At 40.2% G+C, this 12203-nt stretch overlaps 1 protein-coding gene across 4 annotated transcripts in view; it reads right to left on the minus strand.

The window, feature by feature from the left end:
* The window catches only part of ptenb (phosphatase and tensin homolog B), a 160182-nt gene that overhangs the window by 16870 nt on the left and 131109 nt on the right, over positions 1-12203 (minus strand). For all 4 annotated transcript variants that reach the window (XM_043712395.2, XM_087999046.1, XM_087999047.1 and 1 more), the window contains exons 6-7: positions 4724-4865; positions 3739-3905 (exon numbers count right to left, since the gene is read on the minus strand). In XM_043712395.2, coding sequence (XP_043568330.1) covers positions 3739-3905; positions 4724-4865 — 309 coding nt within the window. The remainder of the gene's footprint in view (positions 1-3738; positions 3906-4723; positions 4866-12203) is intronic.

Raw genomic sequence — 12203 nt, forward strand, 5'->3', positions numbered from 1 at the left:
GTTGGCAAGTGGGCCCATGTTTCATTTTGATATAACTGATCATTTAGATTGAGGCATTAAAAGTACATGAAAATGTATTGATCACATAGTTGCATTCTACTGTTTGCAAAATGACCTACAATCAGTTTAGCAACATCAGGCATGTACTAACTTTACAGAAAAGAATTAAAAGCAACAGTTTATAGTATAGATATGGCATATCACCAGATATTAGATTGGTATCACGAGTTATGAGGCGAGACTTGAGACAATTGGAATATTTTCAATGAAGCAGAAAAAGCCAAGAGAAAATTTCAGAGGTTTAAAGCAGAGGAAGATACACAGTAAATACATTTTTTGAGCAATCGGGCTGAGTAGACATGATGAATTTAATGGCCTATTTCTGTGTTCATAAATGTTTACATTTTTAAAGTTTGTAGCAAGCTAAAAGAGATTATTATCCCACCTTTTTGAATCCAAGTCCTGACTCAATTCAGTTCCTAACTTTCCTATTTCTTACAGGAAAAGAATTATAAATCTAAAGCATTGAGTTTTGAATGTCTTTATTATAAAGCCCCATTGAATTATTCAAAACAAAGTCATATGGCAGTACGTGTTAGACGTAGTGGTAACACAGGAGAAAGTGAGGACTGCAGATGCTGGAGATCAGAGCTGAAAATGTGTTGCTGGAAAAGCGCAGCAGGTCAGGCAGCATCCAAGGAACAGGAGAATCGACGTTTCGGGCAGAAGCCCTTCTTCAGGAATGAGGAAAGTGTGTCCACCAGGTTAAGATAAAAGGTAGGGAGGAGGGACTTGGGGAAGGGGCGTTGGAAATGCGATAGGTGGAAGGTGGTCAAGGTGAGGGTGATAGGCCGGAGTGGGGTGGGGGCGGAGAGGTCAGGAAGAAGATTGCAGGTTAGGAAGGCGGTGCTGAGTTCGAGGGATTTGACTGAGACAAGGTGGGGGGGAGAGGAAATGAGGAAACTGGAGAAATCTGAGTTCATCCCTTGTGGTTGGAGGGTTCCTAGGCGGAAGATGAGGCGCTCTTCCTCCAACCGTCGTGTTGCTATGGTCTGGCAATGGAAGAGTCCAAGGACCTGCATGTCCTTGGTGGAGTGGGAGGGGGAGTTGAAGTGTTGAGCCACGGGGTGGTTGGGTTGGTTGGTCCGGGTGTCCCAGAGGTGTTCTCCGAAACGTTCTGCAAGTAGGTGGCCTGTCTCCCCAATATAGAGGAGGCCACATCGGGTGGAGCGGATGCAATAAATGATGTGTGTGGAGGTGCAGGTGAATTTGTGGTGGATATGGAAGTATCCCTTGGGGCCTTGGAGGGAAGTAGGGGGGGGAGGTGTGGGTGCAAGTTTTGCATTTCTTGCGGATGCAGGGGAAGGTCTCCTTCTTCAAAGACTGCAATTTCCCCACATACGTGGTCGACGATGCTCTCCACCGCATCTCCTCCACTTCCCGGTCCTCCACCCTTGAGCCCCGCCCCTCCAACCGCCACCAGGACAGAACCCCACTGGTCCTCACCTACCACCCCACCAACCTCCATATACAGCGTATCATCCACCGTCATTTCCGCCACCTCCAAACGGACCCCACCACCAGGGATATATTTCCCTCCCCTCCCTATCAGTGTTCTGTAAAGACCACTCCCTCCTTGACTCCTTCGTCAGGTCCACACCTCCCACCAACCCAACCTCCACTCCAGGCACCTTCCCCTGCAACCGCAAGAAATGCAAAACTTGCACCCACACCTCCCCCCCTACTTCCCTCCAAGGCCCCAAGGGATACTTCCATATCCGCCACAAATTCACCTTCACCTCCACACACATCATTTATTGCATCCGCTGCACCCGATGTGGCCTCCTCTATATTGGGGAGACAGGCTGCCTACTTGCGGAACGTTTTAGAGAACACTCTGGGACACCCGGACCAACCAACCCAACCACCCCGTGGCTCAACACTTCAACTCCCCCTCCCACTCCACCAAGGACATGCAGGTCCTTGGACTCCTCCATCGCCAGACCATAGCAACATGACGGTTGGAGGAAGAGCGCCTCATCTTCCGCCTAGGAACCCTCCAACCACAAGGGATGAACTCAGATTTCTCCAGTTTCCTCATTTCCTCTCCCCCCACCTTGTCTCAGTCAAATCCCTCGAACTCAGCACCGCCTTCCTAACCTGCAATCTTCTTCCTGACCTCTCCGCCCCCAACCCACTCCGGCCCATCACCCTCACCTTGACCTCCTTCCACCTATCGCATTTCCAACGCCTCTCCTCCAAGTCCCTCCTCCCTACCTTTTATCTTAGCCTGCTGGACACACTTTCCTCATTCCTGAAGAAGGGCTTATGCCCGAAACGTCGATTCTCCTGTTCCTTGGATGCTGCCTGACCTGCTGTGCTTTTCCAGCAACACATTTTCAGTAGTGGTAACACAATCAATTCAAGAAATTTGTTGACAATTACATTCAAAAAATGTTTCATAACTTATCCAACATTTGAATAATCTATTGCTCTCTATTTTTTAGTCATGTTGAGGACTTCGACTGCTGCATCAGGATTTCACCTCTGCTACCCAAAACCAATTTGTGCATTATTTCTTACTCTCTGTTCAGGTCCTGTTTTATGTGATGATTGCCACAGTAGGCTGAGCCAACTAATTGGGAAAGGATCTTTGTCCACTTGGCATGTAAATATTAAATCTCAGGTTGATGCACTTGTTTCTATGAATATATGAATGTTCACTGCTCTAGGTCTCAACCAACCTAAAGATCAAATAGTTTCAGTCAAAAACTATTTTGTCAATGGGATTCATACTTCCAAAATAGTTAGCATATTAAAGGAGGTGAAAGAATGCAGCTTTTTTTTCCCTTTGAAAAACATTTATAATGAAGGCAGAACAGTTAAATAATGCGACAGTTAGGTGTAAAATTGAAAGGGACTGAATTGCAAGAAAAGAAAATACAAGCAGACTTTTTAATTAACAATTCATTTTTATAGTTCACGAGGACTTGAATAGGTGATGGCACAGGCAGCATGGTGGTAGTGGTTAGCATTGCTGCCTCACAGCACCACAGACCCAGATTCAATTTCAGTCTTGGGTGATTGTCTGTGTGGAGTCTGCAATTTCTCCCTGTAACTGTGTGGGTTTCTGCTGGGTGCTCCAGTTTCCTCTCACAGACCAAAGATGTGCAGGCTCGGTGGATTACAGGATTATGGGGTATGGGTGGGAGGCTGTGTATTGGTGGGATACTCTTTGGAGAGTGGGTGCAGACTTGATGGGCCAAATGGCCTCTTTCTGCACTGTAGGGTATGAAAACAGTGCGCAGCAATGGTTAATAGGTTATAAGTTAAGATGTTCTGATGAAAGATCATTGACTTGAAATGTGAACTTTATTTCTGTCTCCACATATGCTGCCAATCCGGTTGAGTAGTTCCAGCAATTTCTGTTCTCATTTCAGATTTCTTGTGTCTGTAATATTTTGCTTTTATAATCTGAATGCATGGTTTGCAAAACCAATGCAATCTCAGTATTGTATTTGGCTGTTGAATCTTTTGTTGATGGAATTAAGAGTGTGGAAATTAAACAACTGGAATTACTACAGTATTCTTTTCCACTCTTGCATGTTTGAAAAGGCTACTGAAAGCAAAATGTTTTACTTTGCACTTCACAGACTAAAGGTGTCTGGATCCTTGATATGTACACATTTCTATATTCCAAGGTATATAAAAATGACTCCAGATTTGGTAGGAACAAACCTTTTTCATCATCTTGTTCTGTTTGTGGAAGAATTCCACTTTAATATCTCCACACACTGGTAGAGGTTGAGGAAAATCAAAATACATGTACTTGTCTTCACGCCTGGTCGGTCCCAAAGAGGAAGTGAAGATCTTCACCTTCAGCTGCGAAACCACAAACATCGGGTCTAAGAAAGAACAAAAGAATTTTAGCTTTTCACCTTTTTTAAAAAAAGGGAAATATTCACTACAATGCTCTTTTTGTAACCAATCCGCAAAATGCCTCATGAAGCCAAATATAAATAATTCTGGTAGCTTCAGCTAGCAATTTAAATATTCCAAGATATACATTCCATAGCCAATCTCTCTTTAATAACTGTGCTACAAACTAGAACGCAAGATATTCTTCTCATCAAATATTGGGTTTCTTGAAAATGGTTATACTCTAAATAAAGCAAAGTGATACTGCTGTCAGTGGCACACAATCTTGAAACTTAAAAGGATTAATCTACCCATTGCCTTCCCAAAGGTCAAGGTTTTGCTTCCTCTAGTGCTCATTAATGGAACATTCAAAGCATTAGAATAATGACTGACCTCCTCTGGACTTAAGAATGTAATGATGATGATAAAAAGTGATACAGTAGCTCTGATTGCACAAATAAGCTCAGCAGAGACATGTCACTATAAAATGTCCAGTTAACTCTCTAGGCCAATTTAAAAGTAATGGATACTTGGTTAAGCAAGCAGAGAAGCATTGATGGTGAACCTCCCCAACTAACCTGAGTCTTTTGGGGTGTATGGGTGAGGGTACAAGGGGATGGGAAGTGTTTGCTTAGTATTAAAAGAGCTACGTGGCATCAAACATATCAAATTGGAGTGCTTTTTGAAAGATGAAATTGTAAAAGCAACATAACAACATTGTTAGACTGAAACAGGAATGCACTTAAAATTTTCTGCCCTTTCCCTATAAATATATATAACTAAAAAGTAGTAAATAACAACTTACTGCATGTCCCACCACTGAACATTGGAACAGTTTCAAATTGCATCTTGTGAAACAGTAATGCCACTGGCTTGTAATCCAATCTGTGCTTCAAAAGGTAGCTGTAATAGTATACATAGCGCCTCTGGCTAGGAATTGTTACACCCTAAAAAAGATGCAAAATACACGCATGTATATTGTCCAATATTGCAGTACAGAAACTTTGAACAGTTCAGTTTCTAATATGTTCTTTACTCCAATTCCTGGCTATGTAGACATTAAGGAAATGCCTGGATAAAATTATATATTCAGGACAGCACTAGTAGTGACCAATTTTGTATTGCAACTGTATTGATATGGCAAGTCCACTTGGCTTTCATAGAATCCCCAGAGTTTCTGGTCAAGGCAACTCCCCAGAATGTTGATAATGGGGGATTTAGTTGTGGTAATGCCACTGAATATCAAGGGTCAGTAGTTGAGAATATCTCTTATTGGAGATGGTCAATCGCTGGCACATGTGTGTTACAATTTTTATTTGCTATTTTTCAGCCTAAGCCTGGATATCGTCCAGATCTTGTTGTATTTGGGTGTGTTCTGCTTCAGTATCTGATGTGTCATGAATGGTGCTGAATATGGATGCAGACATTGATAAGTATCTCCACTTCTGACATGATGAAGGCAAGGTCATTATTAAAGCTGAAGATAGCCCAAGAAACAACCCTGAGGAACTCCATCAGAGATGTCCTTGAATTGAAATGGCTGATCTAAATCAACCACACCATCTTCCTACATGTCTGGTGCATCTATATGCCTCTCCAATCTTCGCAGAGTTTTCCCCTAATTCCCATAGATTCCAGTTTTACTTAGGTTTCTTGATGTCACACTCAGTCAAACGTGGCCTGATGCAACTCTCACTTCAACTCTCGAATTCAAGTCTTCTTTCAATGTTTGAACCAGGCTGCAATGAGGTCAGGAGCTGACTGGCCCTGATGGAACCTAAACTGAGAAACTGAACCGGTTACTGGTGAACAGATGCTGCGTGATGGCATTGTTGACGGCATCTTCCATCACTTTACTGATGACTGATAGTTGACTGATGGGACAGTAATTGACCAGGATGAATTTGTCTTGCTTTTGTGTATGGGATGTACCTGGGTGAATTTTCACATTGTTGTATAGGCGCCAGTATTGTAACTTATTTCATTATGTCCTCTCACCATACTTCTACTAATGAGTCTGTCGCTGCTCAATTTCCACAAACAGGCCTTAGCTGATACCATAGTGCTTTCAATGGAACACTGGAAATCATTATCCCTTCTTGCACTCCACAGAAGAATATCTCTACATCAGTCAAGTAATGAAAGCTGGACTCTGTCTCAAAAATACTGAACATTTCTTTGATTTTTTTTCAAAACAATCAACTGTATTCACCTTAGCAGAACTTCACAGCAACAGCTATTCACACTGTAACCAAAGTTAAGCTAAGTCCTTGCCTTACTTTGAATGCAAAGATGGTCACTGGCAGTAACTTAGAACCACAACCTGTGCTGGTGCCCATCAATCATTTTTTCTGAAAATGTGCTTTCATTGCCAGGTGAATGTCAAATTAAGATATTCTTCTAAATATATTTCATTAACAAAAGCCTCATGTGGATTTTAATACATCGGGAATGAGAGTTCATCAAAGCTGGAGTGCAGCAGTTTTAATTGTAAGATGAAATGATCATAGAACAATATCCTACCTGTGTCCGGCATGCATAAGCATAGATGGCGAATAGGAGAAATAGCTACAGTATTTTGTTCCCCCAAATCAAATAGTTCACACTGAGATTTATTTTAAAATGAACTTGCATGCTTTGTTAAGTTCAAAGGGTGTAATGACCACAACCTGTTTACTGCTGTAACCCACATGCATTCTCTCTATTCACGTGTCAGTGGTTATTATTTTGAAAATTTAAGTCGGGACCCAATTTCGTTAGGTTCTCTGTAACCCAGGAACAATGAGACGAGAAATACACAGAAGCATTTAGTCTACAATATGACAATTATTGAACTTGTATTACTGCACAATTTAAAACTGTATGAAAGTAATGTAATGCCACTGCAGTTTGGCCAATAGGTGTGGCATCACTGCCCCAACACACACAAATGCAGCAATTCACCAAAGTAGGAAAGTAATAGTTTCAGTTGTGATACAGTATCATAAATCATTGCTCTCATGAAAGAGAATAGGGAATACTGATACATTGTATAAATATTTATTAACCCCTCTCCCAGAAAGTATGAACCCTTCAACATTTCACTAAAATCAGGTGACCATTGAACTTGAAACAACTGGTTATTCTGCACGGAAACCAAACAACAGAGCATAATTTAGTATTCAGCCGATGCCACAAACAACAAAATTCCAACTGGAATAAAAACTACTACTCCTTCAAACCTCCAAAAATTGCCCTTGAGGGCTACTGCAGCACACCACCTATTGCTTTAACTATAATCAGCCAACTTAGTACCATCAGTCAAGGAATATGGACTCATCCAGTTTAAATAGCTGAAATCAAATCAATTGGCGTTTTCCTCATTAGGCCATTAGGTGAAATCATAATATTTGAAGATTTAGAACCATTTCAAGCTTCAAACTTTCCGGAAGAACCTTGCATTACATAATTAACAATACTAAAGAAAACTGGGTTGTAAGTTGTGCGAAATGCAAGTATAATAAAATGCTCAAATATTCTACATGACGTTTGGTAGCAAGAATGACAACAATAAGCTAGTGATGTGAGTTGTATATTAATTTTTTTTTACAGCTTACTTTATTTATTTTCCAAAATGGACACATTTGCTTTCAAGATGCTTAAGCACATAATTTTCAATATGTGGATCCACTTTTCACTTAAGTGATCCCTGCATTACATTATTTAACATTAAGAATATCTGCACAACATGCTAATCATTTGAGAACCTATTTTATGGTATACACCATCATCTCTCACCTCACCTGTGACATTGAAGTTGTCCTTCTACTGTCACTCAATATCTATGTTCAAGTTATATTTTCTCCTTGTTTCTGTCAAAGGTATAAATTATTGCCAGAAAACAGAATCAAATCAACTTACCCTAGTGTCTTCAACTACTTTACTTATTGATCAAGTCCTGTTAACTATACTCTGTTTCAGCTATCCTATGCCCAGTTTCTCTTTTCGATCAATTTTGTTGCCCACTGTTAGCTACAGCATGAAGTTTACGGGATAAATTGACTGTAAAAGCACACCAAATCAAGCCTTAACAAAGCAATGTAATTAGTTGCAGGCTTAAAAGGCTGACTAATGAGGAAGCACAGATATGACTAATTATTTTCAATCCCATTCAAACTGTTGATAAGTTTTCTGAAATTAATAAGTATGTTTAATGAATAAAATGTAGATCAAGTACACTAGCACATTAAATATTACATGTGATTATGCTCTAGAGCTGCTAGCTATGTGCTGGAAATATTGGCAGGAAGAGGAAATATTTATAATATGACAAGACATATCAGTGAGGAGGTCACTCAACACATCTTAGTTCGATCATCCAAAAACATTCCAAATAGACATGAAACGGTTTTTAAAATTAGTATATAATTTCTGCATATTCTATACACATTCCATGCAGCAAATTCCTCTCATTGAACACTGGTGCTCTTCCTAAATTGCACTAGCTCTTGGTTCCCAATGTCTCAAATTTAAAACTCATCATACTTGTATTTAAACCTCTAGCTTCACTCCCCACCTCTAAACCTCTTCACCTGTACAACACCCAACACACTATTCCTGAATAGCCTAATACATCACCTTGCCTCCCTTCACACCTCTATTAGTGACAAATCACCTTTGTTCCACAAACTGGAATTATATCCCAAAACTCCTCTTGTTTAAAAATCTCGTCAAACCCACTTCTGACAGCTTTTTCTCATCCCTCCTAATATTTCCTTCTTTGGTTGGCCCTTGGTCTCTTTTCAAGATTTACATTTACTGTTTATGTACCTTTGTGAACACATTTCCTTTTCGGCTTCCGCCAGTATTTCTTCCTCATATTTTTGACAGCATTGCAGCTTTTTTGTGAAACCTTCCCAAAACTTAAATGCCTCCCTTATGATGTGTTTACAGAAATATGCACAGTACTTACCCAAGGTGTGGTCTGGCTCTATATAGTTTAAGTATGACAGTCATGTGATTAAATGGTGGGAATGAACTAGGGCAGCAAATTTTCAGGAAAATTTCAAAAAGATGCAAGAATTTGATGGTAATGATAAAGAGGGAACCTCAACTAACCAAGGTTAGACAAAGGGGAGGAATTGCTGAGATCGACACAACCGAACATTTTTGATCCAGTCCAATGAGGAAAGAAGCTACTCCATATTTATTTCCAGGGAATGAAATAAGGCAAGTAAAACATGTAATGGTGGTGGAGCATTTAAAAAGTGATCAGAATATTATAGTGGAAAAAAACGAGGAAAAATCAAATATGAAATATACTCAACTGGGGAAGAACTAATTTCGTGGAGGTAAAAAGGTTCTGGCTGAGGTGGACTGCAATCTAAAAATGACAGGTTTAATAGTAAATGAGTAATGGGAGGTCTTCAAAAGATAGAAGAGTCCAGACACATACTAGATGCAAGTCCCACAAGGTGGGGAAAATGGATGGCAAAGATAGATAATGAGACGAGGGGCAGCACGGTGGCTCAGTGGTCAGCACTGCTGCCTCACAGTACCAGGGATCCAATTTCAATTCCAGCCTCAGGCAACTGTCTGTGTGGAGTTTGCACATTCTCCCCGTGTCTGTGCGGGTTAGGTGGATGAGCCATGGGAAAGGCAGGGTTACGGGGATAGGGTAAGGGTGAGTGTCTTTGGAGAGTTGATGTGAACCTGTTGGGCTGAATGGCCCGTTTCCACACTGTAGGGATTCTCTGACTATCGTCAGGTTTGTAATTCTGTAGAGGACCAAGAATATATCCAAATACAGAGGAAAAATGAAAATAGAAGCAAAGATCAGATGAGACTAGATTAACAAAGACTTTTGTTTTATAAACATAGAGGGTCATAGTGGTGTAGAGATATTATGTTTACTTGTGATCCTTTAACAATCCCACCTGAAGGATGCTTGTAGAACAATGATAGTTTCCCTACATCTCGGACCGACAGTCTGGGTTCAAGTCCTATCTCCCATTGAGGTACGTCAGTTTGAATAGGTGGTTTAAAAAACAATTCATAAACAGTAAAAAGACACCGAAAGCTAGATTTCAGCAGGTATGTGACAAAAAGATCCTGTGAAGGGAAATGATATGCCAAGTACTTTGTACTTGCCTTCACTAATAAAAACAGTTTTGCCAATGACAATGAAAAAGACTGTGAATTTAAATATTATAGATGGGACAAAATATAGAAAACACAACCAGTATTGATGAGATGTAAACTAGACTGATAATGGAAGCACTGCAGAAGCTCTTGCTAAAATATTCCAATTCATCTAAGATGAAGGAGTAGCACATGAGGACTAAAGGATGTTAAACAATGGGGCAGGGATAGCCTTGACCTGTACAGTTCAGTTAGTCTAATTGCTGGTGGGAAACTTTTCAATAAGCTAATCTAGGACCAAATTATTTGAACTTTAAAAGATCCAAATTATTGGCACCCAGTATCAATCCAAGAATGACAGGTCTAATAGTAAATGAGCAATGAGAGATCTTCAAAGATAGAAGAGCCCAAATACAAACTAGGCACAGGTCCCTCAAGGTGGGGGAAAAAGGGATGTGTAAAGGCATATTGCATTTGGCCAATTCAACTGAGTTTGTTGAATTAAATGAGGGCAAAAGAAGACAGTTAAATTTGCAGACTTGGACTTTCAAAGAGTGTTGGATAAACTAGGATGCAAGAGGTTTCTCAGCAAATTAAAATCCAGAGTTTAAAGAGCCAAAGGTACATAAGGTAAGAAATTTTTTAAGGGATGGAAAGCAGAGAGGATTGATGAACAGTAGTTCTTCAGACTGTGGAGGGTTGAGGTCTCCAGAGGGTTGGTGCTAAGTTTGATTCTCTTTCCCATGTATATGTAGATGACACTGACTTTGGTATACAGGGTACAATTTTAAAGTTTGCAGAAAAATTGAAACCTGGTAATGTAGTAAACAGGGATGAGGATTATAATGGATTGCAGAATAAGTAAAATGGACTGCTGAATTAGACGCTCATACCAGATGAAATTTAACGCAGGGAAATGTGAAATGATTCAGATTGTTGGCAAGAATGAAGAGAGGTAATTTGAAATTTGAGACAGAATTTTAAAGGGGATACAAGAACAGAGTTGTTGAAGGACAAATTGAAAATGTTATTAAAAGGGATACAAATGGCAGGAAGTTATATGATATATGTCCATAAAACACTAGCTCTAGTATTATAGCCAATTTCAGATGCCACATTTTAAAACTCAAACGAAAGGGTAGGGCTGAGATTTTATAATTGTTCTGCAAACAAATCTCTCCACAGACTACAACAGTATGAAGATGTCAGAGTTGTACCTTGAACTGTTAACACAGTGTTTCCTGACTTTTGCCTACTGTGATTTCAGTGACTGCAAATTGACAATATTACCAGAGTTGTCAAAGTGTGGTGCTGGAAAAGCACAGCAGCATGTCAGGCAGCATCCAAGGAGCAGGAGAATCGACATTTTGGGCATAAGTCCTTCATCTCCTTGGATGCTGCCTGACCTGCTGAGGTTTTCCAGTGCCACACTTTTTGACTCTGATCTCCAGCATCTGCAGTCCTCACTTTCTCCAATGTCACCAGAGGATGCAAGGAAAAGAACACAGATTAGGGATGAGGAAAAGGGGATGACAGGTCATGATGGACTGGTGTGGTGACACGGGGTGAGGAAATCTCAACATTAGCCACTGAGATCTTGGAGCTTGTGACCCTACTTCGTGTCCCAATTCTCAGCTTGGGAAACCGTGATTAACCCATGCAGGGCGATATAAGCAACGTAACTTTGACTTTATAATGTGGTCTATTATTTTTCATAGGATCTAAGAATGAAACAGCACAGATGGAGGCTCAGGAATTATGAGAGGAGGTAGAGGAGACTTACTTGAATGGTTACATGAAAGAAAGACTTTAGCATGTGGAGAGATCTGAGAAAAAAAAAGGTATGCTTGTCCAAAAAGCAGAGAAGATTAAATTAAGATTTGTCAAGAGTTCAAAATTATCAAGGGGTTTGACAGTAAATCAGGAGAAATTGTTTTCAGTGGCAGAAGAATCACTAACCAGAAGACATAAATTGAAGATAGTTAGCAAAAGAATTAGAAGCAACATTAGGAAAAAAAAAGCAATGTGCATGATTTTGAAAATCATGACTCAAAAGGGTGGTTGAAGCAGGTTCATTATGAAATAAACTGTTGAAAGATGCAAATTTATTCAGCTATGGAGAAAGTATAGGAATGCAGCTAAGTGATCTGCTCTTTAAAGAGCCA

The sequence above is a fragment of the Chiloscyllium plagiosum genome, unplaced genomic scaffold (assembly GCF_037043375.1).
Source record: "Chiloscyllium plagiosum isolate Xiang-an unplaced genomic scaffold, Cpla_swu_hap1 HiC_scaffold_22, whole genome shotgun sequence".
In the NCBI taxonomy this organism is placed as follows: domain Eukaryota; kingdom Metazoa; phylum Chordata; class Chondrichthyes; order Orectolobiformes; family Hemiscylliidae; genus Chiloscyllium; species Chiloscyllium plagiosum.